The sequence below is a fragment of the Sinocyclocheilus grahami genome, unplaced genomic scaffold, assembly GCF_001515645.1.
Source record: "Sinocyclocheilus grahami isolate Dianchi unplaced genomic scaffold, SAMN03320097.WGS_v1.1 scaffold281.1, whole genome shotgun sequence".
NCBI classification, from domain to species: Eukaryota; Metazoa; Chordata; class Actinopteri; order Cypriniformes; family Cyprinidae; genus Sinocyclocheilus; species Sinocyclocheilus grahami.
Genome location: NW_015505460.1, coordinates 617,678 through 645,332, shown reverse-complemented (window position 1 = coordinate 645,332; position 27,655 = coordinate 617,678). Strand labels below are relative to the sequence as shown.

The window sequence follows — 27,655 nt, the reverse complement described above, 5'->3', positions numbered from 1 at the left end:
GTGTATATATATATATGTGTATATATATATGTATGTGTATGTATGTGTATATGTGTATATATGTGTATATATGTATGTATACATGTGTATGTATGCATGTATACGTGTGTGTGTGTGTGTGTGTATGTATGTATACATGTGTATATGTATGTATATATGTATGTATGTATACATGTGTATGTATGTATGCATGTATACATGTGTGTATGTATGTATGTGTATATGTGTATACATGTATGTATGTATGTGTGTATACATGTGTATGTGTGTATGTATGTATGTATGTGTGTATATATGTATGTATGTATACATGTGTATGTATGTATGCATGTATACATGTGTGTATGTATGTATGTGTATATGTGTATACATGTATGTATGTATGTGTGTATACATGTGTATGTGTGTATGTATGTATGTATGTGTGTATATATGTATGTATGTATACATGTGTATGTATGTATACATGTGTATGTATGCATGTATACATGTGTGTGTATGTATGTATGTATACATGTGTATATATGTATGTATGTGTGTATACATGTGTATATGTGTATATATGTATGTGTGTATGTATGTATGTATACATGTGTATGTATGTATGTATACATGTGTATGTATATATATAAATAAGATTAAAGATTTGCATTTGGGTTTCATCTTATGTTCACTGGCTCTGTTATCTGATGTGGCATTATCATGTGAAAGGGTTATTTGTGTTAGTGGTTGGCGTGTGCGTGTTGGTCTGCAAGGTTGTAGTAATGTAGAGCATTGTGATAGTTTCTTTCTAAATGCATGACTCTGGCCAGGGCTTTGGTGTTTGTAAGTCAATACTCCATCTCAGGCTTTTGAACGCCACCCACATTTCGCACACATGCCTTCGCTACAGATGCCATCACGTACATCTAACCTTCACAGTTAGCTTTTGCAGTTCATTTAATTTGGTGTCTTTTTTCAGCAACCGTGGAAGTGGCACAAAACTTGTTGAAACCTAAATCTATCTCGTCAGACTCAAAATAATGAGTGCTATAGTTTAAGGAATTAAGGCTGAATGTCCCTTATTCCTTGACTCCTCCCTGCTCTCAAAATCTTGCATAGATGTATTGCTGATGAGCCGCCCATTGTTAAGTGTGTGCGAACCTACCTACTTAACCTATTTTGGGACAATTGTGAAAATGCAAAAAATGTTTTCTGATAGGATGTGGTTTAGGGGTTAGGTTGCTTATAACTAGCTGATTAAAAAGTAGAAGTCTATACATAGCTAAATACACACATTTGTAAAGTACTCCATAAGTATCCATTTACACTTTCAGTCAAAAGTTTGTTTCTGATTCTGATCTTTAAAAAAGTAATCTAAAGATGTATGCTTAAATGCTTACAAATAATTTAAATGATACCTAGCTACATATTTTCAAAACTTAAATCAGATTGATTGTAATGGATGAGTAAAATGTAAAATATAAAATAACTGTCTAGCATACAGGTACTCAATGCTTCAGTTGAAATACAAATATCAGACAGCAGAGGACGCTAAACAACCACAGAGTACAGAGGTGATGCACTGTAGGATAGATATGCAATACTAGTCACATTGCTTACTAAATGCCCATGTGTACATTTTACTATTGTCGTATAATCTGTTAATGAAAAAGTCGATCCTGGTGGAAATTCCTTTTTTTTATATAGTAAATGGGGAAAAAATGAAATCAAAAAGACAAGGCACAAGTGAAAGTCTTCATTAATTATTGCCTACATTTTATCATGGCCAGTGTGTGAGTTAATCGCTGACTGCAAATATTTTAAATTTATGCGAGTATAATGACATACCATTTTGAAATTGATCTTGAAACATATACATTTGTGTATACAAATAATACATACTCTTTTGACTTTGGAGAATTTAGGGCTGGGCGATATAGCAAAAAAATGTATCAATGATATAATGTTTCATATCGTTCGGTATCGATAATTATGGACATTTTTTATAACCTTTTTTAAAACAAAGAGAAATATATATATATTTTTTTATTTAACCACTGTATTTTTAATTTATCCCAATTTATTGAGACAAACAACAAATATTTTTTGTTTTAACAAACACAAAATAAAAATTAAACATATCTAATTTCTAATGTTTTATATGCAGATTAAATAGGTCTTAAAGGGATAGTTCACCCCAAAATGAAAATTCTGTCATCATTAACTCACCCTCGTGTCATTCCAAACCTGTATGAGTTGCTTTCTTATGTTGAACACAAAAGAAGATATTTTGAAGATTGCTGGTAATCAAACAGTTGGTGGTTGCCATTGACTTCCATAGTATTTTTTTCCCTACTATGGAAGTCAATGGCAACCACCAACTGTTTGGGTGAACTATGGGTTCATTTTTGGGTGAACTATCCCTTTAAGGAAACTTTTGTCTTATCTCCCGAGGTCACAGGAGGGCGCAATTAGCAAAATAATAGTGCATTTATATTGTAAACGCAAGGAAATAACTGTTTATAAAAAACGTGCATTACGTCTAAATTAACTCGTAAAAATCAAATATAATTTTGTAAATTGCATAAACAATTATGAACAAAACAGCATCATGTATTTATGCATTGCTTAATTCAAAGAGCCAAAGAACCATTCACACAGATTGCATTTAAAAACATATGAGATGCAGTGAAAAGGAATAAACCTCCACAAATTCGTGACGTGTTTTCTAAAAGTTTAAACTGTTTTAACTTTGCATGGCTTTCTATACATCTCTTGTGTGAGTGCAGCAGTCATATTTGTCAGTCTAAAAAATGCGCTGAATATGCTTTCTGTGTGAATGGCTTGGTTTCGGTTTTAACCTAATCGAGATCTTCTCCGCATTGAGCTACTATATTTCTCAAATATGTTGAATGCATAACACAGCAGCGGCTCATCTCGTGGGCTAGACTAACAAAACATTAAAATGCAACAACGTTACATCATTATCTCCGCATCTCGCTCGCCACTGATGACACTCCCTGACGCACACCTAACATTCAAATGCAAATGTTTATTTTAAATTGGACTAATATTAATTTTTTATTCACAATCTCCTCATCACAGGCAGGCACAGCACTCATTTCAGCATGTGTTTGTGTGTGCTGTCTGCGTCACTCATAGCACGTGCCTATATCGTGCGCCATATCGAAACATTTTTCTATCGTTATTGAAGGTGTACCGTCGATAAATATCGATACCGTTTTATCACCCAGGCCTACTGGAGATTTTTCTTTTTTTTTCTTTTTTTTATGGCATGTAATCACTGAAAACACTTTCTTTGTAAAATCTGCAGCTCATCTATGAGGTTGTTTAATGATGGGCTCGTATTACAGGCAGTGACATCTTGGACCCCAGGCACATGTGTGCTGTCACCACCATACCGGATACTGCCATCATGCCTCTTAACAGCCCGAATGACCCAGCCACCGAGGAGCAGAAGCTACACGATAAGTGGCCCCATCAAATAAGCCAACATATTAAGGTGCTATTTACATGCCTAAAGGCTCTAAAGAGCTCACTGTGTGTTCATAAGGAAATAAATTATGCAACTCAGTCCTTAAAGGCATAGTTCACCCTAAAATGTCAATATGTTCTGTAAATGTTTACAGAATTTGGGTGAACTATACCTTTAAAGATATCATGCATTGACTTACTGATTTTCTTTTCTGGATTTGAATTGGATTTGAGTGTGAATTTAGATGGCAAACAGGAGCTACCTGTAAAATTTCCTTCATTTTCTATTCAGTAAACTGCATTTGCTTTCATTCCAATTCTAATTTCAACTCTGCTTTCTGTGGGGTGTGAACATTTTAATTCAGATTTCGAAAAAGACCAACACACACAATTTGAAGTGCACCAGAGTTTAGGATTAAGGGTTTGTTCTGATCCATAACCGTAAGTATGAGCAGTAGTGGTTAGTAATTACCAGCTTCTTCATCTACTGCTTCCTCCTTTTGTGTCCTCTGCCCCTCGCGAGAAGACCCACAGATGTCCCTTTCTAACAAACAGCACAGCTGTCTGGCCTGAGCACAGGAAGGACCATATTTGTGTGGAAGTATGCATCAGGTCAGGACTATGTTCTGTTGCCAGGGGAACAGTAGGAAGTGGGGTTTCTTGTTCCCAGAGAGTGGAGAAAGATAGAGAGACCCTGTACGATAAGTGGCCCCATCAAATAAGCCAACATATTAAGGTGCTATTTACATGCCTAAAGGCTCTAAAGAGCTCACTGTGTGTTCATAAGGAAATAAATTATGCAACTCAGTCCTTAAAGGCATAGTTCACCCTAAAATGTCAATATTTTCATGCTCAGCCTAATGTTGTTTTAAACTGATATTTTGTATGTTCGATCCCCAAAGTTCACCCTACAGGTTTGCAACTGCATAAGGGTGAATAAATGTTTACAGAATTTGGGTGAACTATACCTTTAAAGGTATCATGCATTGACTTACTGATTTTCTTTTCTGGATTTGAATTGGATTTGAGTGTGAATTTAGATGGCAAACAGGAGCTACCTGTAAAATTTCCTTCATTTTCTATTCAGTAAACTGCATTTGCTTTCATTCCAATTCTAATTTCAACTCTGCTTTCTGTGGGGTGTGAACATTTTAATTCAGATTTCGAAAAAGACCAACACACACAATTTGAAGTGCACCAGAGTTTAGGATTAAGGGTTTGTTCTGATCCATAACCGTAAGTATGAGCAGTAGTGGTTAGTAATTACCAGCTTCTTCATCTACTGCTTCCTCCTTTTGTGTCCTCTGCCCCTCGCGAGAAGACCCACAGATGTCCCTTTCTAACAAACAGCACAGCTGTCTGGCCTGAGCACAGGAAGGACCATATTTGTGTGGAAGTATGCATCAGGTCAGGACTATGTTCTGTTGCCAGGGGAACAGTAGGAAGTGGGGTTTCTTGTTCCCAGAGAGTGGAGAAAGATAGAGAGACCCTGTTTGTTGTGTTCTGAGGTGAAAGAGGGCAGCTGAAACGCCAAGAATAGACTCATTTGCTCTTTGTTGTTTGAATGGCTTCTTTGAATCACACATTAGATTAGATGCTATCGATCTACTGATGTGGTCATGTGGGGGCCATTTATGCCATTATATTGATGAGGGATTTGTTTATGGTCAGCCAGGTAAAAATAGTAAGTCTGATCGCATTGAAAAGCAATAGCACATCTCTGCTCCTCAAGCCACATGATTTGTGGTAGCATTCATGTCGGGTTACACGTTGTAATATGTAGGGTTGGGAGTTTGTTCAAATCAATAGTAGTTTTTTTATATGTCAATATACACTAAAAAATGCTGGGTTAAAAAGGGACAACCCCAGCTATTGGGATGTTTTGACCCAGCGGTTGGGTTGTGCTGGGTCAAAACAACCCAATAGCTGGGTTTGTCCCTTTTTAACCCAGCCCTGGGTTCTTTTTAACCCAGCATTTTTTAGAGTGTAGTGTTTCATTTTTAGTTTTCTTTAATATATCAAATTAAAATAAATAAATAAATGTTGCCTTGGCAACTAGCTGAAATAAAAATATATATTTTTATTTCAATTAATGTTTATTTTCTTTCAAGTAACAAAAATGTTTTTTAGTTTTTTTTTATTATAGTTTCAGTTTTGGGATGCGTCATGATGGATATTATAAATATTTGAGATGTATTTTTAATTGATCAATATCTGATGATTTAATTGTAAATGCTTCTTTACCTTATTAATGTTTTGATGCTTAAATTTACTATTTTTTTTTTTTTAATGATTTTTTTAATATTTAATTTATTTTGACAAAATCATATAAAATTGGGCATTTTAGTATTGTGTCAACCAAGAATTATAATATTGGGTCATCATCCCTAATTTTGATTATGATAAATTATTTATTAAGTTTGATGTTTACAAAAAACAATGTGCTTCCAAAAAGTGACAAGTACCACAAATAAGTTGTATTTACAAAAACAGTATGATTTATATTTCTATAGGTGCTTAAAATAACAGCTAATGTTCAGCTGATGGTGTATAATGTGGAAATGTTTGACAGGAGGCTTTAAAACAATGTCATCTTCAAAACAGCCAATGACCCAGTGAACTTAATCTCCATATCCCATCATTTTGACTGGCAGTTACTCTGGAGTTATGAGCAATAGCTCATTTCACATAGCCAATAAAATTCTCCACCAGACAGATCCCATCAGCCTGGGCCGGGGACCAATAGTGTGTCACTGCAAACCAAATCAGACAAAGCACAAAAATTACTCCCTCATCCTCTGGGTCTAAGACACTGGCTTATTTGTGTCCAGCGTTCTATATATATATATGCTGTTTTCAAGGACACGGATAATAGACGTCGTGATGGTGTTCAATTGTGTCTTTGATCTCTTGCTGTAACAATTAAATCTATTTAAAAGGAAAAACCCTCCTTTGGTGTGTAAACAACATTAGAACGGTCTATTTATGAGAATGTCGTTAGTGAGGGTTGGAAGTGTGTGTAGAGGGGGGGTCGTGGAGGGATGTGGACTGATTAATTTCAGACTGAGTCTGATTCATCACAGCCTGTCACCTGATTGCACTTTAAAAAGGTGCTCCTCTCCAGAAGCCAATCCGGTGCCATTCAGGCCAAATCCATCTCCCAAGGACAGTCAAATCAGTTCCTCTGCTGCTCCATGTGCTGCTTAGAAACTCACAAAAGATGACCGGGAGACTGTAGGCTACAAGGGCATTGACAGTTTCTTTTGTAAATCTTAATATGCTTTAACACGTACAGTATGTGACACGAAAACACATTTTATTCACCATTTGAGATGACAAAGAGAATGAGTTGTACTAATCAACATAAACTTAGCCATCAACAATGGTGGACATAAAAAAAAATCTCTTGAGGCTGAAGTCATAACACCAGCCTGTATATAAATGAATATCCGAATGTCTGTTCGTTTTGATAAATGTGTTATGTATATAAAACAACAATATTTGTAAATGACACAGATGGTTAGTATGTTTGAGGAGACTGGGGCTAGTTATTTTGGAAGCCTGTTTCCACCATTGAATGAAAAAAAAAGAAGGTAATTGCAACTTTTTATCTCGCAATTCTGACCTTTTTTTTCCTCAGAATTGCCTGATACAGACTCGCAATTCGGACTTTTTTTCTCAAAATTGTGTTCTGAGAAATGAAGAGAAATTTAAACTTGCAATTCTGAGAACATGTCTTTTTTCTCCTCGGAACTGGACTTTATAACTCACAATTGCAAGTTTATATCTCACAATTCTGAGAAAAAGTCAGTGCAATTGCGAGAAAAAAAGTCCGAGATGGGAGTTCAAAAGTCACAATTACCTTTTTATATTTTTTATTCAGTGGCGGAAACGAGCTTCAATAAGTATTTACTCCAGTAAATATTTATTTAAATACTGAACATTTTGGCTACAACATAAAGCTATTCAATTCTTTAACATGATTTCCTATTGGGGCATGGTGTCACCAAATGTCAGTGCATTTTATAAGAAACAAGTTTTTTTTCTTCATCTTATAGGCCTTTCAGAAAACTATTATAAAAAGCTGACTTCATGAAACAGCAGTTGAGGCTGAAGTCATAACACCAGCCTGTATATAAATGAATATTCGAATGTCTGTTCGTTTTGATAAATGTGTTATGTATATAAAACAACAATATTTGTAAATGACACAGATGGTTAGTATGTTTGAGGAGACTGGGGCTAGTTATTTTGGAAGCCTGTTTCCACCATTGAATGAAAAAAAAAAGAAGGTAATTGCAACTTTTTATCTCGCAATTCTGACCTTTTTTTTCCTCAGAATTGCCTGATACAGACTCGCAATTCGGACTTTTTTCTCAAAATTGTGTTCTGAGAAATGAAGAGAAATTTAAACTTGCAATTCTGAGAACATGTCTTTTTTCTCCTCGGAACTGGACTTTATAACTCACAATTGCAAGTTTATATCTCACAATTCTGAGAAAAAGTCAGTGCAATTGCGAGAAAAAAAGTCCGAGATGGGAGTTCAAAAGTCACAATTACCTTTTTATATTTTTTATTCAGTGGCGGAAACGAGCTTCAATAAGTATTTACTCCAGTAAATATTTATTTAAATACTGAACATTTTGGCTACAACATAAAGCTATTCAATTCTTTAACATGATTTCCTATTGGGGCATGGTGTCACCAAATGTCAGTGCATTTTATAAGAAACAAGTTTTTTTTCTTCATCTTATAGGCCTTTCAGAAAACTATTATAAAAAGCTGACTTCATGAAACAGCAGAAAATTAAATGGCAACATAGAAAAATTTCAAACTGCTGTTTTGCTAAAGAATCTCTCTCCCTATAAATATGCTGTTTATAACTTTATAACACTTGTAAAATACTTGCCCCAATCAGACATTTTTGTTCAATCCATTATATCTTGCCTAGTTTTTATCGTTCACTTGTTTATCCAACAACTATAAGAAATATCACAGTTTAGTTTGTATGACTATATATATATATATATATATATATATATATATATATATATTAACTTATTTTTGGTGGGTTTTTGAAACCAAATACAAAATCACTGCTACAGAATACAGTTATTTGTGTAATTAAATATAGCTTTTGTGGCAACTAGCCCCAGTATCCCCTATTCAAAGAATAATGTCAGATGATACATATGTTGGAGGATTGCTACTGAATTTATTCAGTCACTGTAGATGTTGTCTAAAAAAAATTGAGGCACTGTCGTTTCTCTCTATGCAAAACCTTACGAATCATTCAATCCACCTGCAGGGTTTGTTTTGCGAGTGAGAAATTACATCCATATATCAACAACTGACAATACAAGATTCCTGGTTAATAGTCAACAAAAAAGAAATCACTCTAGTGGAAAACAAACACAAATACAGAACTTAACTGGAATTACAGTATATACATGATTAAATAGCAGTGTTCCTGAAATGTCTTGTGTGCCGTTCTTTTATTCCTTTGCTCTGGTTTGTTAATGATTTGTCTATGTAGATGTAAAATATTGAGGACAATTGTCTTGTTTTTTTCAGCACCTCGGCTCACACCATGTACATTGCAAATGTTGAGGCCGCTGCATTCTGTTCTATTCTACTGTGTTGTGTCTAGCTGGTTTAGAAGATTTTCTTTGCGAACAACCCATTAGAATTTGGCATTACTGTTGCCACCCACCTTTTAGAACAGACTTGACTTTGTGTGTATATAATGCCTTACAATGCTAAATAGCTAGAAAACACACTAGATTTCGTTACACAGCTTTTGGGTCTGCTACAATGGTGCACTACTAGGACTAGACTGGATTTCATCTGGAAAATGTTTTTTTTTTTTGAAAATGGTCATTCTTACCCTCATGTTGTTCCAAACCCGCATGATTTTTCTTTTTTTCTTTTTCTTTTTTCTTTCTTGTGGAACACAAACAAAGATATTTTGAAAAATGTCTCTGTACAATAAAAGTCAATGGGGTCAGATGTTGTTTAGTCCCTGATGTTCTTTAAAATATCACTTTACATTAAGATCTTATTTGTTAACATTAAATAGGAGAAATATTTTTTTTAATATTAGTTGATAAAAATAAATACAATTGTCCATTGCTTATGTTTGTTCATAGTGCATTAAAGGGATAGTTCACCCAAAAATGACAATTATCCCATGATTTTCATTTTTGGGTGAACTATCCTTTTATCTAATGTTAACAGATACAACTTTTGATTTAAAAGTTTACTTGTAAATGCTGTAGTAATTTTGTCCAATGTTAGAGCAGTTCATGTAGACAAATTTAGCTAAAGTTAACAAATGAAACCATATTGTAAATTCTTAGGCAAATATGTTTATCTTGCATAGAAGAAATTAAGTCATACAGGTTTGACATGAGGGTGAATAAACTGACAGAATTTTCTTTTTTTGGGTGAACTATCCCTTTAAGAAATACAGTATAGTCACAATCAACATATGACCTTTGGCTTTGAAGAGGTCCACAGGTGTTTGTCAAAGAGCCATGAATGACAGCACACAGCAGTCACCACTGATGGCAGTAGCATATACATTCTACTTTTAATTTCTGTTATTACACAAGCGTCAGCTGGTCAAGACATTGCTACACAGTGGCAACTCCTTGGAATGGAGTCTCCGATCTGCTGGTCAGAAAGTGTAATTGACACCCCACAACATGTCCACATATTTTGACTCTTAAGTTTCAGGATTGGACTTGACCCAGTCTTATTGTAAAAAGTTCCAACTACGACCACTAGAATCTCTATTGAGTCAATGGTACAGGAAGTTCTCATTCACAACATTACTTCAGCCATGTCAGCACAACCCGGCAGATTAACAAGGCTGATGGAGCGTCAGAGGAAGACCACATGAGAGCGGAAACACTTTGTCACTATATACGGAGTAGAAAACAGGTCTGTTGACAATGTCGCACATGGAAACTTCCATTCAAACCCCATCCTGGATGCTGCCGTTAAGCTTCCGAGTGCAGACCCTGGTGTGAGAGGCTCCTTTTAAGGAATAGAGCCCCATCCTGCAAGGAACACAGCGATTAGATCTCGCTCAAAAGCATCTGTCTCTCTGGTCTGAGGTATCTGTCTGCACACCGTCAGTCTCACCTTTTAATTCGGCTGATCTGCTCGCACAGGAAAGACAGGTACTGAGTGAGCTTCACCATGGCAATGATGAGCGTGCCCCCCACCAGTGTGCACGTGGGCCAGAGGAGCGAGCTAATGATGGCCCCGCGGCCGTAGAGACGTGTCAGGAGGACGCTGTCCTGCTGCTCCGAGGGGTCGTAGTAGCACAGAACCTGCTGGTGCGTCTTCAGTCGCTCTGAGATGTTCATCACAATGCTGTGCATCAGCGTGTGGTCCTTGTGGCACTTTGGGATGTAAAAACACTGCAGGGAAAGAAGGAAGTGCATTTACTTGAAAGGAATTCAGTTCAGTTTGTGTACTGCACTGCATCGTGGTCATTCATCATGTTCAGAAACGTACTGTGATGTCATCTTAGGGACAAATTGTGAATTGGTAATTTTAGATAATTACATTAATTAAAATTACATTAACGGGTGATTAGTAAGTGTCACTAGTTTGTCCATATATAAGCAAAGAGACAAGCCAGGATTGATGTCCTAAAGCACTTTTTTTTCTATTTTTTTTTTTGCTTCTGTAAATGTTTGCTCATAAAGATCACAAGCACTTCTAAACCTTGATGAAATTGATGTATGCTTGCTCATAACATAATTTTTTGTCTAATTGAATTCACTTTAATTGAAAATTCTCCACTTTTCTGCAGTACACTCTTAAAAATAAAGGTGCTTCAAAAGGTTCTTCACAGTGATGCCATAGAAGAACCATTTTTGGTTCCACAAAGAACCATTCAGTCAAAGGTTCTTTAAAGAACCATATCTTTCTTACCTTTTTGTAATCTGAAGAACCTTCTTTCACCACAAAGAACCTTTTGTGAAACAGAAAGGTTCTTCAGATGTTAAAGGTTCTTTATGGAACCATTTAGACAAAAAGGTTCTTCTATGGCATCGTGAAGCACCTTTATTTTTAAGAGTGTACCTTCAAATATGTAGATTTTTATTTATTTTTAAAATGTATTTTTGACAGTAAATATATTATTCAAATAACGTAATATACATACATCAAATTAACTAAAATTCATTATATTTTTTTATTTATAAAATTTTATATTTTTGGAAGATTTTGGGTGATGCAATTGTCTCATAATGAAGGAAAAAGACTCAAAATATTTTTTTTTCATTATTTAACTTTTTTTATTTATTTATGTGGTTTGTACACAATGTTTTGTTGAAAAACCCAAAAGGGTGATTAATGTGGTAACTTATCTAAATAATCTGGTTTGTTTCAGGTTCAAATCTACTTTTACTACATTTAACAGAAGCAACCTGATTGGTTAATTCTAATCAGAATCTTTAAAATAACAAGTGTGCATGGTGTCACGGAAGAATTGCCCATGCATCACTATTTACTGGTATATGTGATATATCCCTACAGTTAATGCACATGGTTAGGTGTGGTGTACCTCAGGGTTGGCCTCATGGGCCTCCTCATTGTATGACAGCCGCAGAACTTTGCTGGTGAAGTTCAGACTGACGTATACTTGAAGGCAGGGAAACCTGGAACTCTTCCTGCACTCTGAGCCGCAACTGTAGCTGCAGTTAATCTCAGCAACTATGTTAGACTTCAGCACTGTACAGTTTGACTCTTCTGTCCAAACGCTGAGAGACAAAAAAATGGGCAGAGAAGTAGAAAAAAGTTAAGTAATAATTTATAATGGCGTTAAATGCATTTATCATACCAGATGAAGCGAGATGGCTGGTGGTTAACATGCTGCTGGAGAGCTTCCTACAGTTTCAAATTTTCAAGTGCCTTAATATTGATTAGGTTCAGGTGTGTTTGACTAAAGCTGAAATGAAACCCTGCAGGGAGGTAGATCTAGAGAAGCAGGACTGAGCACACCTGACTTAATGTGAACCTTAACCTGTGGAGAAGTCAAATGACTTGCTAATGAGTGCTTCTTGCATGCTGTTGAAGGGCATATTGGAGGTAAAGTGAGCATAAACTCAAAGGGGATATTTACTTTTTAATTCACATTATTCCAAAAAACAATGTAATAGCAATCTTATTTTATGAAACTTGCCCCACGTCTAAAACAACTTTCCTTTTCCACTGACATCGTCAGTTCCTCTCACTATTTATACCTCTCCCCTCTAGCCTATGTCATATAAAGACCACTTTTCATGATTTCAATCAGTTCTTAAGGAATGAAATCAAGTCTTTTTTACAGAAGTACATTTTAATTTAATGTGTATTTTACTATAACTGTAATTTAATATTTTGCAGATTACGAGTGCCCGTCTTTGGCTTCAGTTTCCACCCTGCTTAAGGTTGTTTGTATGTGTGCAATACAAATCAGTACATCAAATATTAGTACAATATTTGTACATCAGGGTCACCCTCCATATTCACTAGGGTACATAATTTGGCCCTCTGTTGTGGCGGCCGATTACATGCTAGTGTTTGTCTTTGTGCCAGGCCTCTTTCTCCTACTCTATGAATAACAGACCTTGTGTTCTTTGGCTATTCCAAAGGCTCAGCTGCCTCTTTAATTGCCTTTGACTACAGTGTATGCCAGCTCTTATCTGTGTGAAATCTGTGGTGGGTCAGTGGTATTTGGAAGAGCTCTACAGAACTCAATTCGGCTCCTATGTTGTAATGTTCGCTAATCTGCGTGTTACGGACAAAAAGGAATGGAATCGGCAAATGTTTGGTACATTGTGAACAATATAATGAGTGATCATATTAGGGGCATTTCATAAGCAAATGAGGAGAACAATATGAAAAATGCAGTTCTGTTCAGAATGAAATCTTCACAGACTGTGCTGAAGCATTTACACAGAAATTAACATAAATGTAGCAAAAAAAAGTTTTTGTAACTGCAGGGAGCAACTGTTAATTTGATATCATCTTGTCTGACTGCCGTAGTGCATCTATCTATCTAACTGTCTATCTATCTGAAATAGGTATGTAACGGTATGTATGTATGTAACAAAATTATCACGGTTATCAGTATTATCACGGTATTGTTAAAATGTGCTGGAGATGTTAAAAAAAAGTACCGACACATAAATCTCTTCAGCAAGTTTTATATTTAAAAATCAACAAACAACAAATAAAATGACTTTTTGTTTGCATAATCACTAAAACAATAACTACCAATGATTTTAAATGACAACTTGACTGACAACAGTTTAATAGCATGTTGAAATAGCTAATGTAGATGTTCAAATAAAGCTTTGAAAAAGTTTAATAAAAAGGTAAGCCTCACATTTCAGCCTTTAAATAAAGAAAAGATATAAGTCAAAATGATAATTGATTAATAAATGATTATATGTATTTTATCTGCTACATAAATAATTCTATATAACTTATCTGAATTGTTTAAATGTGTAGAATCCACATAAGCTTGTTTTTCATCAACCGGTCAAAATTTACAGCAGGGCATGCAAATTCTGTCCGTTTTTGTCCAGACAGAAACTGCACACAGACTGAATGTAAATATAAGTCTCTGTAAATCCAAAAACTGAATTAGAGCTGTTTCCCGTAACCTCCGTGGAGGTTAAGCTTTGCGAAATTATGCTACATAAAATATATCTGCATGAAACCAAAACCGCAGATGGACTGATTTTGACTCTCTGACAGACTCTCTGTAGTATTTCATTGGTTACCGCTGTAAACAAAGCAGCACTTTTAAAGACTACATAAATATGCATAAGTCTGTTCCCCTCATATAAACTCCCACCCACAATTTAGTACTTAGGACTTTCTTCCAATATTTCGTGCTTCGTGAACAACAGTGACTTTGCTCTGCCTGCTACAGTATTTTCTCCTCTTTGTGTTTGTCTTACTATTCAGTTCAGCGTTTGAATAGGGTGAACTTACTGAATGCCCCTTTAATTCTGTGGTTTCAGTGTATTTTGTGCAGTTCTGTTCTTGAGAAGGTTTCTGGGAATCTTTACCTGTCTGAGTACGAGCGCACCATTGTGATGCCTAACACAAAGTACATCATGGCAGAGAAAAGGATCATGCTGAGGCCTAAGAGAATGGCTCTGTCCTCTCCAGCTTTCAGCGCGGTGACCGTCCTCCTCTTCTCCAAAACATCATACTCCCGAATCTTCTGATAAAAGGTCCTGCTTGAGTTCCATAAGTCACAAGACACATAAGGGGGGTGGGGGGGGTAGATTAATGAAGGCATGGTGTATGCCAAACCTAATATAACAAAATATTGCTTCAAGAATCGTTTCACCAGTCCTTATCACATAAAAAAATGTTTGAGGCAAAGAATTAGGTTTAGTTCAGAACTCCAATGACACACAGATAGCTGCTGCTGTCCTATTATATATGCATAGTTAGTTCCTTTCCAAATATTTAACTCATGATTCTTTAATCATGTTTTGACAGCAGGTCACATTGCTTTTGAAGATTATGCATGTGTGTGAATGCAAGCTGACTAACCTGTCTATCTTTATCAGTGACCTTTTGATAATTACTGTGAGTACAGTGGTCAAAAGCATTACAAACTCACAACCCACTTCCTGTGATTAGTTTACGTCAGAATCCAAGATTAGTTCGATCATTAAAATTACATACTCTGATACTGCTAAATCAGTGTAAAACAGTAGTTATACTTAAAACTGCTAATAATAGTGAGTGAATTTCCGTGCATTAAATAATCTGTGATGCATCAGTTCTAGAATGATGAGAGTAATTTTTATTTAGAATAAGATACATATTTTCTAGGGATGCAAATGTTGGCTGATTCAAGTTTTCATTTTGAAATAAAATTAAAAATAGTTGTAAATGCATTGTCACTTTTATACAGTATATTTCATTCATACATGTTAATTTCCTATATTGTTTTCATTACTTTTGAGCCATTCAATATTCACTTAAAGCTTATTTTTAAATGCACTCATAATATAATAACACTGTTAAATCTCAAAGGGAATATCATTTATTCTGTACAAGTTTCACTTTTAAACAAACGATTTTAGTTTTTGTTGTGTTATTTTTCATTTATTTAGAGAAATTAGTCATTTGTTGGTTATCGACTGTAACAGAATTATTTAATGGTCACTTTTTTTAATAAATAAATGTATTTTTATTTTTATTATATATTTATATTTTTATAATATTTATATTTTATAATTAGATTTTCAATTTATTACTATTTTTGATAACACTTTATGTTAAGGTGTCCTTGTTACACATCGTTACATGCACTTACTATTATAATAACAATAAATTATTCATAATTACATGCAAGTAACCATAAGCCAAATCCTAACCCTAACCATATAGCAAGTACATGTAGTTAATTAATATTACTCAGTACTTAAATGTATAATAATTACACTGTAACAAGGATACCTTAAAATACAGTGTAACCCTATTTTTTACAATTATGTTTATTACCATATTATCCCTCTGTACTTCAGAATGAAATCTTCACAGACTGAAGACATGAATCAACATGAAATCAAACATGAAACCTCCTTACAGAGATCCTAGAAAATGATAGTTTAGCATAGTGCTGTCACAGGTGGTTCAGTTAGTTAGTTAGTTAGTTAGTTGAGTCATTGTATTTTACCTTCTCTCACTTCCTGATCCTTGAGCTCCTTTGCTTCCAGCCCACAGAAACATTCTCCCAGCTATTCCAGTGTGTGCGGCTCTCTCTGAAGCACTCAAAAAAGACTGCTGGGATGACCTAACGAGAAAAAAACACACTTAGTGGACCATGTGCTTCCCTCCACACAGGTTCGTCTGCAAACTGCTCCCAGTGTGAAAAGATGGATGTGTCTTTTTTTCTTTCTTCTTTTTTTTTATATCACCTGAAACTAACAGCCTTCAAAAAAGGTGAAATTTTACAACCACAATATTAAACAAGTGACTTCATCATTGTGGACAAACATAGTAAGTCCAAAAAGAGAATCCATCAGTCTTCAAATAGAGAAAAAGAAAGTTTCCATAATCCTCAGCAGCGAACAAAGTCCGTCTCATGTGGTTGGAACCAGTTCTCGATAAATAAAACTCACTCCAGGCATTGAAATAAGCATCTGCACCCTCATTTCCTGCCTGTTGGTTTGGTATTGACTATTCATGGGCTGGCGAGTGGCAGGGTGGAAAATAATAATGAGAGTAGTGAGCAAGGAGAGGAGGACCATTCACGGCATTGATCCCTTCCTCCAGCCCCGGAGGAGAGAGAGAGTGAGTGAGAGAGGAAAGAGAGAGGGAGTGCCGCTCAAAGCCTCCTCCTCCCCTGCACCCTGTTGCTGATTGGTGTTGATGGAGAGTCCTGTAGCATCAAGGTGACACAGGTGTTTTGGGCCACGCACTTGCAAATGACTGACTGCACATTCCTGCCCTCAGATGCTGTCCAGTCCAGACTCATCACCCAGCCTGTTCTTTTCACAGAGTCTATCATGCGTTTAAATATAAATCTGATGTAAAGAGCTGAGCTTGTGTCATTTGAAAAACTCAAATTATAATCAAGCACTTAATGCGCTAGACACTATATACAGTATATATATATATATATATTCAAGATCTTTTATTTGTCACATACATGGTTATATAGAGAATATATGACCAGTAGTGAAATGTAAGTCAGGTCCGCTCCATGGACAGTGCAATTATTAAAGAATACAAACACAAGAAAATTATATATAAATATAGGTATGGAAAAAGTAAGATAAAAAGAAATAAGAATAAAATAAAATGCGCAGAACAGTATACTGTAGACTTAATAAATATTAAGATGAGCAGGAATGAGCAGCAACCTGTGCAAACAGGTTGTACAGGGTAGTTACATAGCAGCAAGAGAGGTTATATATATATATATATATATATATATATATATATATATATAAGGGGTTGCACCGACTAGTCGACTTCAATGCTCTGCCATGATGCTTTAAGCTTGACGTCGACTAGTCGCTGGTCCTATAGAGGACGCAACAGGATAAGAAATCTTTGAAGGACTTCCACATTTACGCTCAGTTCCCAAACAGTTAAAATGACAAATAAATACTACCTAATTAAAATGAGGGCTTATTTGTTGCATTATATTTCTTCTTTCCGCATTTTTACAGTATTGCGCGTTCTAACCAATCACACATGATTATGCTGAGCTTATGAATGCAATGGCCAATCAGAGGCGTTCAGATCATCACTGAAACAGCGGAGTTCTGTTGTTCAGCGCGTGCTGACTGAATTCTGACTCACAAACTCTCTCCTCATAAACAACAAAGTGCAGAAGTACGTGCAATGTATGCATGTATAAGAGATTTATACATCATACAGTGTATATTCACTGATTTTAACGGGAGTGTTTTTAAAGTGCATAAACTCGCGCTAGACTGAGCTTGTGATGATGTTCTTTGGTAATGTAATGTTCTTTGCTCGTTTTCTGTAGCTGCTTTTTGAATAGCTGAGGAAATGTAAGCATTATAATTAGTAACTTACGAGGTTTCTATTAATTTATCGTTAAATACAATTCAGTCATATTAAACACATTAGGCTGCTTTTAGCCTTAAGCTGGAGATGGTTCAGTTTCTCGCAATGAAACTAAGTAAACAATTACATAAATTAGCACGATAATATCGTGTATCGACAATCTCACAGGCTGACGATATGAATATTGAGCATATCGCCCAACACTAACTTGTACTAGCTTAATACATTGGTATATGATTTAGTGTTGTTAGTAATGATCATGCTAACCATTACTAACATTACTAAATCTTATACCAATGTATTTACAAGGTACTTCAGAAAATCTTTCAAAATACATATTACCAATGTACCAGCTTGACTGACTGAGCAATTTCCAGGTCTGGCTGACCTGCCCACAAAGGTGCAGAGCAACATTTCATCTAAAATGAAGGTCTGAAAAGCAACAGTGAGCAAATCTTTGCCCTGCAGTGGAGAGCTGTAAACGTCAACGATGGGAATATGCCACATATCATATTTGTGCATGTTGACTCTCTTGCCTATGCTGAGTGGGCCGGAGTGCATAAACTCGCGCTAGACTGAGCTTGTGATGATGTTCTTTGGTAATGTAATGTTCTTTGCTCGTTTTCTGTAGCTGCTTTTTGAATAGCTGAGGAAATGTAAGCATTATAATTAGTAACTTACGAGGTTTCTATTAATTTATCGTTAAATACAATTCAGTCATATTAAACACATTAGGCTGCTTTTAGCCTTAAGCTGGAGATGGTTCAGTTTCTCGCAATGAAACTAAGTAAACAATTACATAAATTAGCACGATAATATCGTGTATCGACAATCTCACAGGCTGACGATATGAATATTGAGCATATCGCCCAACACTAACTTGTACTAGCTTAATACATTGGTATATGATTTAGTGTTGTTAGTAATGATCATGCTAACCATTACTAACATTACTAAATCTTATACCAATGTATTTACAAGGTACTTCAGAAAATCTTTCAAAATACATATTACCAATGTACCAGCTTGACTGACTGAGCAATTTCCAGGTCTGGCTGACCTGCCCACAAAGGTGCAGAGCAACATTTCATCTAAAATGAAGGTCTGAAAAGCAACAGTGAGCAAATCTTTGCCCTGCAGTGGAGAGCTGTAAACGTCAACGATGGGAATATGCCACATATCATATTTGTGCATGTTGACTCTCTTGCCTATGCTGAGTGGGCCGGATCACAGGACGATGAATTAGATAAGAGGCAGAAGCAGACAGGAAGCACTGACCCAAGGAAACCCATTGTCCCCACTGCACCCAATAAAACAGCTGCCAAAAATGCCAGGGCAACGTGGCACCGAGAACCACATCCAGTGTTTTTAACATAGAATGGCTGTCTTTAAAAAGCTTGGTATGGCCTGGACAGTTGTTGGTATTTGCCCTTCTGGTCACCTTAGCTGGGTAAGTAACGCCTTACAGGGGCCTTTTTTGTCGCAAAAAAGCACAGACATCTGGCATTCACCCAAAACAGCTGGAACGTTCATCCAATGTGGCTGCGCATGATGGGATTTACTAAACCCATATTGTCACTGCAGTGATTTATGAGCCATTGTTTATACTCCACATTAGCTTGGTGGGAATAAAATCATGAAAAACTGTTTTTTCCCCCTCCCAGTAGTGCAACAATAGTTTAGACGTTTTTAAAAATTCCAAAAGTTACTAGCTACTTCCAGTTTGTTCAGAAATTGATTCACTGATTTCCTGAAGTCCCTATGCTGCATTTTAGATCTTTTTTTTGTAACATAATATATAGTCACACACTGATATGTCATGCATACAGCGTCAGACATGGACAGATTTTCTGGTACGCAAAACAAGTACTTTAAAAGGAATTCCTTTAGCCAACAACAGCACAACTTAACCCTGCACACATTTTTATACACTGAAAAAAATGATGCTACATTTTTTTAAGGTAAGTGGTTGCAAACAATTTGTTTTAGCTACATTTAAAAAAAAAAAAATTACTTAACCCTGCACACATTTTTATACACTGAAAAAAATGATGCTACATTTTTTTAAGGTAAGTGGTTGCAAACTATTTGTTTTAGCTACATTTAAAAAAAAAAAACTTGTTGAGAGTTAGTCAACTAAATTTGTTTATTTAAATGTAGCTAAAATAAACTGATCTATGAATTGATCTTTTTTATACCCCATTTTAACATGGATTTCTATGGAGACCGGCCGTAGCTGTCGGGCAAGATGGCAGAAAGCAACGGCGGCAGATAATATCTGCTTTCTGATCGGTCAGGTCGCCTGTCAATCATACCCCATGCGAACGGTCAATAGAGGGTATGCACTGATGTCACTTTCCCGCCGGAACACACCCCCTCAGCCGGACTGAGTGGCAAAAGAGCTGCAGCGTGAATGGATTTAATAGGGAAGCTGCTCGAGTAAAACAAATGATAATCAGTTTAAACAGTTTAAACTGTAAATTGATTGCAACCACTTACCTTAAAAAAATGTAGTAAATTCAGTGGATAATTTTTTTCAGTGATTTAGTTATACTGAAAAAGTTTCAATTCAGTTGATCTTTTTTATACCCCATTTTAACATGGATTTCTATGGAGACCGGCCGTAGCTGTCGGGCAAGATGGCAGAAAGCAACGGCGGCAGATAATATCTGCTTTCTGATCGGTCAGGTCGCCTGTCAATCATACCCCATGCGAACGGTCAATAGAGGGTATGCACTGATGTCACTTTCCCGCCGGAACACACCCCCTCAGCCGGACTGAGTGGCAAAAGAGCTGCAGCGTGAATGGATTTAATAGGGAAGCTGCTCGAGTAAAACAAATGATAATCAGTTTAAACTGTTCCTTACATCTTAGCAAATATACAGTGGTCCATGGATATCGATATGCAGCCAGGAATCGTGTTTTCTGACATTTATATGTGCCTGACTTTGATGCTGGGGAAATAAATAAACCAGATTTGCCGGGGAACGCATTTTGTAAATACAAAATAGGTTGGTCGAAATCTGGGATGTTCTATATATCATCATATTATCCATCCCAAAAACTAATTTAGTTTTTGTCCGTTTTTATTTAAAAACATCCAGTTATGCAGAATATAAGATGGTAAATATTTAATTGATGAGTTGTCAATACGATATATAACAATTAGGGATGCACCGATACGATACTGGTATCGGTATCTGGCCCGATACTGAGCTCCTGTACTCGTACTCGTTAAAATGCCCCGATACCAAACGCCGATACCACACAGCATGTGATAAGCGCCATATTCAGACAAAGAAACACCGACAACAGAACAACAGACAGCAGAATGGAGTTAAGGATGTCTACTACGAAGTATATGTATGCAATGAATATAACGTTAAACATTCAGTGTTAACGTCTGTATAGCTGATGTTCGCGAGCTGATAAACAAAGCACTCTTGAGTGGATTGAGCGCGCGGCGGCGCAGATGCGCGAGCTTGTCGAGTGAATATGCCTTTCTCACAGACATCACTGGAAAGTTTGTAGTTCGGTCGGATGTGTCAAAAACAAGTAAGTATAACAATGCACAAGTTACTTAACGGTAGGGAGAGAGAGAAAGATAGAGAGAGAGAGAGCGCGCGCACTTCTGTTGCGTGATCTTTGATGTTCACTTACTTAGCACATGCATAATTTGGATTAAAACTAAATCGTAAAAATAAGACCATTTATATGGGCATTCACTATAAACATCATTTATTTTCAACCTTAGGCATACACGACTTTCTGGCAAAAGTGAATCTAGCAGCCTGTGTGAAATGCGCTAGGCTGTACTATGCTGCATCAGTACAAATACCTGCACGCTTTGCGCATGTTTTGCTTGCTGGAGTGTTTCTGCATTATACGAGTGGCTTTGGAATATAAATCGCAGCACGTTTCAGATGAAAAAACGTGACTTCTATTTCTGAAAATATCAGATATATAACGAGTGGTTTCCTGCATTATTACAGCAAAGCGCGTGATTACAGTACTAAGCCGCTGCAATGGAGCAGCTCTAATGCTATTAAATTAAAGATGATGTACCATAGAGCAAAAACATTAACAGTGAAAGTAACAAAAACTTGAAAAATACATTTTAATGGGCATAATTAAGTGTGAAAATAACCGAAGGGTATACAGTCAAACCAAAAATTATTCAGAGACCAGATATAATTTTTGATATTTTTTTTACTAGTGGGTGCAGGACACTATAGTTCATTTATGTAAGTGAGGATAGCAAAATAAAGTAAACTGTGACAAATCATACCCAACAATTCTTCATACAGTGAACTACCAGTAAAATTTATACAAATTTGGGACCAAAAATGATTCAGACAGAGTCTGAGAAAAAACATTGAAGTTGAGGTTTTCATGAAGCTGGTGACAGCATGCCCAGGAGACTACAGGCTGTCATTGAGTCTAAAGGTTGCCCGGCTAAGTATTCATAGTTGTGTAAATACTGTCATACTAACAGCTGTCTAATTTTTGGTTGATTGAAATCTATTACATACCTTTCTATCAAAGTTATCTAACATTATCAAGCTGAATTTGTTCTCAGTTTAACTCTGAGTTCTTGTCATATTTAAAAAGTGGTATCGGTGCATCCCTAATAACAATACAATATATAGGGTATGATTTTACCGCAAAATTCAACGTATTAAGATGAAGTGTTAACTGCAAATTCGTGTTCCGCTTCCTGGAGTCCAATTGTTTCTGTGAATTGCAGCGATTCATTTGCTTCTCTTTTTTGTAGTTTTCAGCAGTCTGCAAAAATATGCCTCAGATTTCTTGTCAAATCTATTTGTACAGTCAATCGCAAAGCTCTTTCTCATTTTAGGTGTGTTTTGTGTGTTCTGTCGCAGCATTCACGCTGAAAACCAATGCTTCCACTCGGAGCCGCATTCACTCCAGCTGACGGTGACGTCACGTGCATACCCTCTATTATTAATGGTTTCAACTGTTTTAATGTATTTTTGTTGTATTTATTGGCATGCTTAATTTGTTCAGAAAATGATTCACAGATTAAGTTTTGTCACAGATTAAGAAATGGTTAGACTGCTATTTTTACTGTTTTCATCTCCGTAAATTTTTATTTGCATTAATTATTCTATTTTTAGTAGTTGGCTCGCTAATTAATCAACTTGTTTAGAAAATGAATCACTGATTCAGGTACCTTTGCAACATTTTACGTCTTTTTATATAAAAATTGTTAGTTCATGTTAACTAATGTAGCTAACTTATGTTAACAAATGGAACTTTATTGTAACATAACCAAATTATGTATAACAAGTTTCATTATTTTTTTCATTAGTAGTGTGTTGTAGGTAAATACTTCAGTTTGTCAAGCACAGTAGCGTCCTCAATGCTGTCTAAAAAATGCTAAGCTGCAGGAAGTTTAGTATGTCAGGAGATAATGATATATTCTGAACTTTGAATAGATTTTGATTTAGTCATGCTATTTTCGAGCCATTTAGCATGGTAGACAACATGGGAATGTGTTGTTCCAGGGTGGGCTGCTCCTCTCTCTTCAGCTAAATGACATGCTAATGTTGCCTTCTGGAGGCCTGACACATGAAAATTATAAATAATTATCAACTGTCTGGATAAAGCCCAGGTGTCTCAGTGCAAAACCACCTGAGAACTACAACCAGAGTTTAGTCCACTGCATTCAATTGCTTTCCTCTATTTATAGCAAACATTTTCATCTATGTTTACATCTAAATGAAAAACGCATGTTTGAGTCGCATTACGCACCTTACTCAAAACACATTTCAATGACTTATTTCTCAATCTTTTTTAAAGATGTTTGTGGACTCAGGACGTCCCAGTTAGACGTATGTAACTGCTTTTGCATTCGTTGTGTCTCATTAACAATGTTGCATTCATTAGCAATATTACCTCTGTTCACCCTTGTTATTTAACACATAATTACACACCTAATGTTGCATGAAATTATGGCTCTAATGACAAAAACAGAGGTACACTCCAAAGGACAGGTTAAAGAAGAGCTAAATTAAATGTTCAGAGCTGATTGAAACAATGTGTCAGTCACTGAGCACATGTAGATACCGTGGATATGCAATCAGTTGTTAACTCTTAGAACCAGAAAGACAATAATAACACAAACTAATATTGTGTATTTTTTACCTAGATAACAAGGTATGAAATAGTATGTGACAGGATCACCTATATTCCTATTACACGCCCCTCTAGAATACTTGACTCTGATTTGGCATTCAGAGGTCAAGTATTTTCGAATATTTGCCATTGTTTAACAGTCCATCAATGCAGGAAGCTGAAATTAGCGCGCTATACTTTTGTATCACACCGCCAACTCACTCTTTCTTATTTCATATGAACGCAACTAGTGCTGTCAATATTATCAATATTACTGTAATTTTATTGCAATGTTCTTCTTGTTGCTAAGCAAATTGTACATTAATTCTATGTCGAGGTACTGATCACCCATTTTGGAATTTATTTTTGTAATAATTACTTATTGACCTTCGGAACATCAAGTGTTTTCATGGTGCATTCTGCGAGGGATCAAACAAAGTTAGTAAATCAATTGAGTTTTTATCATGGTTGATGATTAGAAACTTAATTAGGTGGAAGGATTGTCACCCAAAGATGGCAAAAACTCAGTGCTGGTTAATCACTGGCCATTTACAGGGTTGGATAAATCATCTTTCATGCTAAAAACTGCTATTCGGTTATTGTTTCAGATCTTGACAACTGTTTCTTTTTCTGCTAATTTACTGCTCTCATCAAGCAAACATAATTACCTTTTAATGGAGCATTTCCAGGTCTATTACTCTAATGAGATTTTTATTTTGGAATCTTTCAGTGCTGCTGGCCAGAATTCGAACATTATCTAAACACATGCATATGGAATATAAATATGCCTTATTTTGCACAGCAGATGCAAACGCGTGCAGACAAACTGGAGAGAAATTCACACATAGCAACAAGAGTGATTGATAAAGCCAACTAAATAATAAAAAAAAAATCATTGTTACTCCTTACACTGTATACATTTATGACATAAATATGTGATCTGAATCCAAAAAGCTGCGATAAGAAACCTAGACTTCATGATTATCCAAAGTACCCAAGTCTATTTATAAAGCTGAATTAATTATTTACTATATATAAATTGCTCCTGAGGAAATTCCTTCACCATTTACATTAAGAACTACCAGGGATATAAAGATGTTTTATATGGGGTCAATAAAACTTTTCAGAGGTAAATTAGGTTTATTTGGAGAGTGCCTTTCTCGGAAATTAGTATTGGATCTTCTGGCATGACACATCACATCATTGTATTGGATAAGAGCCACGGTGGTTGTAGTTTTAATTATACATTCAACACTCATCATAGATCATCAGAAAAAATAACATCACAGAGCTTCGAGTCCAATAAAGGTTTCCAGAAATTGATGCTGTAGATGTTGGCGCTGATTGTCTTGGAGACAGCGAATATGATTTGGATGTCTCTGCTGTGTAATTGATAGCTGTATTAAGAATCCAAAATTAACACCCATCAATGCCAAATGAGAGTTAAAATTGGTTTAGCAAGTAAATAAATCTATTAGGAGCCAGTTGGCTGGTAACTTTAAGTAAGGACAACATAATACACTGCTTAGAACAACTTTTAAGAATGATAGTCTGACTTACTGATGTAAATTACTGTTTGTTTTTTTTATTATGATTATTACATTAGCAGTATATTCCTTCATTAAACCTGGAACAAAGATTTTTATTTTTCAATTTTTTTATAAACTTTTTTTTTTGTGTCAGTCACTGAGCACATGTAGATACCGTGGATATGCAATCAGTTGTTAACTCTTAGAACCAGAAAGACAATAATAACACAAACTAATATTGTGTATTTTTTACCTAGATAACAAGGTATGAAATAGTATGTGACAGGATCACCTATATTCCTATTACACGCCCCTCTAGAATACTTGACTCTGATTTGGCATTCAGAGGTCAAGTATTTTTGAATATTTGCCATTGTTTAACAGTCCATCAATGCAGGAAGCTGAAATTAGCGCGCTATACTTTTGTATCACACCGCCAACTCACTCTTTCTTATTTCATATGAACGCAACTAGTGCTGTCAATATTATCAATATTACTGTAATTTTATTGCAATGTTCTTCTTGTTGCTAAGCAAATTGTACATTAATTCTATGTCGAGGTACTGATCACCCATTTTGGAATTTATTTTTGTAATAATTACTTATTGACCTTCGGAACATCAAGTGTTTTCATGGTGCATTCTGCGAGGGATCAAACAAAGTTAGTAAATCAATTGAGTTTTTATCATGGTTGATGATTAGAAACTTAATTAGGTGGAAGGATTGTCACCCAAAGATGGCAAAAACTCAGTGCTGGTTAATCACTGGCCATTTACAGGGTTGGATAAATCATCTTTCATGCTAAAAACTGCTATTCGGTTATTGTTTCAGATCTTGACAACTGTTTCTTTTTCTGCTAATTTACTGCTCTCATCAAGCAAACATAATTACCTTTTAATGGAGCATTTCCAGGTCTATTACTCTAATGAGATTTTTATTTTGGAATCTTTCAGTGCTGCTGGCCAGAATTCGAACATTATCTAAACACATGCATATGGAATATAAATATGCCTTATTTTGCACAGCAGATGCAAACGCGTGCAGACAAACTGGAGAGAAATTCACACATAGCAACAAGAGTGATTGATAAAGCCAACTAAATAATAAAAAAAAAATCATTGTTACTCCTTACACTGTATACATTTCTGACATAAATATGTGATCTGAATCCAAAAAGCTGCGATAAGAAACCTAGACTTCATGATTATCCAAAGTACCCAAGTCTATTTATAAAGCTGAATTAATTATTTACTATATATAAATTGCTCCTGAGGAAATTCCTTCACCATTTACATTAAGAACTACCAGGGATATAAAGATGTTTTATATGGGGTCAATAAAACTGTTCAGAGGTAAATTAGGTTTATTTGGAGAGTGCCTTTCTCGGAAATTAGTATTGGATCTTCTGGCATGACACATCACATCATTGTATTGGATAAGAGCCTCTGTGGTTGTAGTTTTAATTATACATTCAACTCTCATCATAGATCATCAGAAAAAATAACATCACAGAGCTTCGAGTCCAATAAAGGTTTCCAGAAATTGATGCTGTAGATGTTGGCGCTGATTGTCTTGGAGACAGCGAATATGATTTGGATGTCTCTGCTGTGTAATTGATAGCTGTATTAAGAATCCAAAATTAACACCCATCAATGCCAAATGAGAGTTAAAATTGGTTTAGCAAGTAAATAAATCTATTAGGAGCCAGTTGGCTGGTAACTTTAAGTAAGGACAACATAATACACTGCTTAGAACAACTTTTAAGAATGATAGTCTGACTTACTGATGTAAATTACTGTTTGTTTGTTTTTTTTTTTTATTATGATTATTACATTTGACACGAATTCCTTCATTAAACCTGGAACAAAGATTTTTATTTTTCAATTTTTTTATAAACTTTTTTTTTTAAATAATTTATTACATTTATTAAAATA

General features: G+C 35.6%; 1 protein-coding gene and 1 long non-coding RNA gene across 4 annotated transcripts in view; one reads left to right on the top strand and one right to left on the bottom strand.

Annotated features, from left to right (window-relative positions):
- Window positions 1-27,655, top strand: part of LOC107600280 (uncharacterized) — a 69,598-nt gene that overhangs the window by 901 nt on the left and 41,042 nt on the right. Inside the window, exons 2-3 of one of the 2 annotated variants that reach the window (XR_001610742.1) lie at window positions 3,357-3,505; window positions 16,357-16,993. This is a non-coding gene — a long non-coding RNA (uncharacterized lncRNA). Of the gene's footprint in view, window positions 1-3,356; window positions 3,506-16,356; window positions 16,994-27,655 lie in introns of those variants that run through there. The other variant, XR_001610743.1, reaches the window with a different exon arrangement.
- On the bottom strand, window positions 9,985-16,339 carry s100p (S100 calcium binding protein P). 2 transcript variants are annotated; one of them, XM_016292125.1, is made up of 5 exons: window positions 16,190-16,339; window positions 14,559-14,732; window positions 12,062-12,257; window positions 10,627-10,907; window positions 9,985-10,541 (listed from the first exon to the last, which is right to left on the bottom strand). In XM_016292125.1, exons 1-5 carry the CDS (start codon window positions 16,240-16,242, stop codon window positions 10,457-10,459), a joined length of 789 nt encoding a protein of 262 aa, XP_016147611.1. In that variant the 5' UTR covers window positions 16,243-16,339; the 3' UTR covers window positions 9,985-10,456. The 2 variants fall into 2 exon arrangements, with proteins under 2 accessions (XP_016147611.1, XP_016147612.1); XM_016292126.1 differs by having other exon boundaries at window positions 14,559-14,729.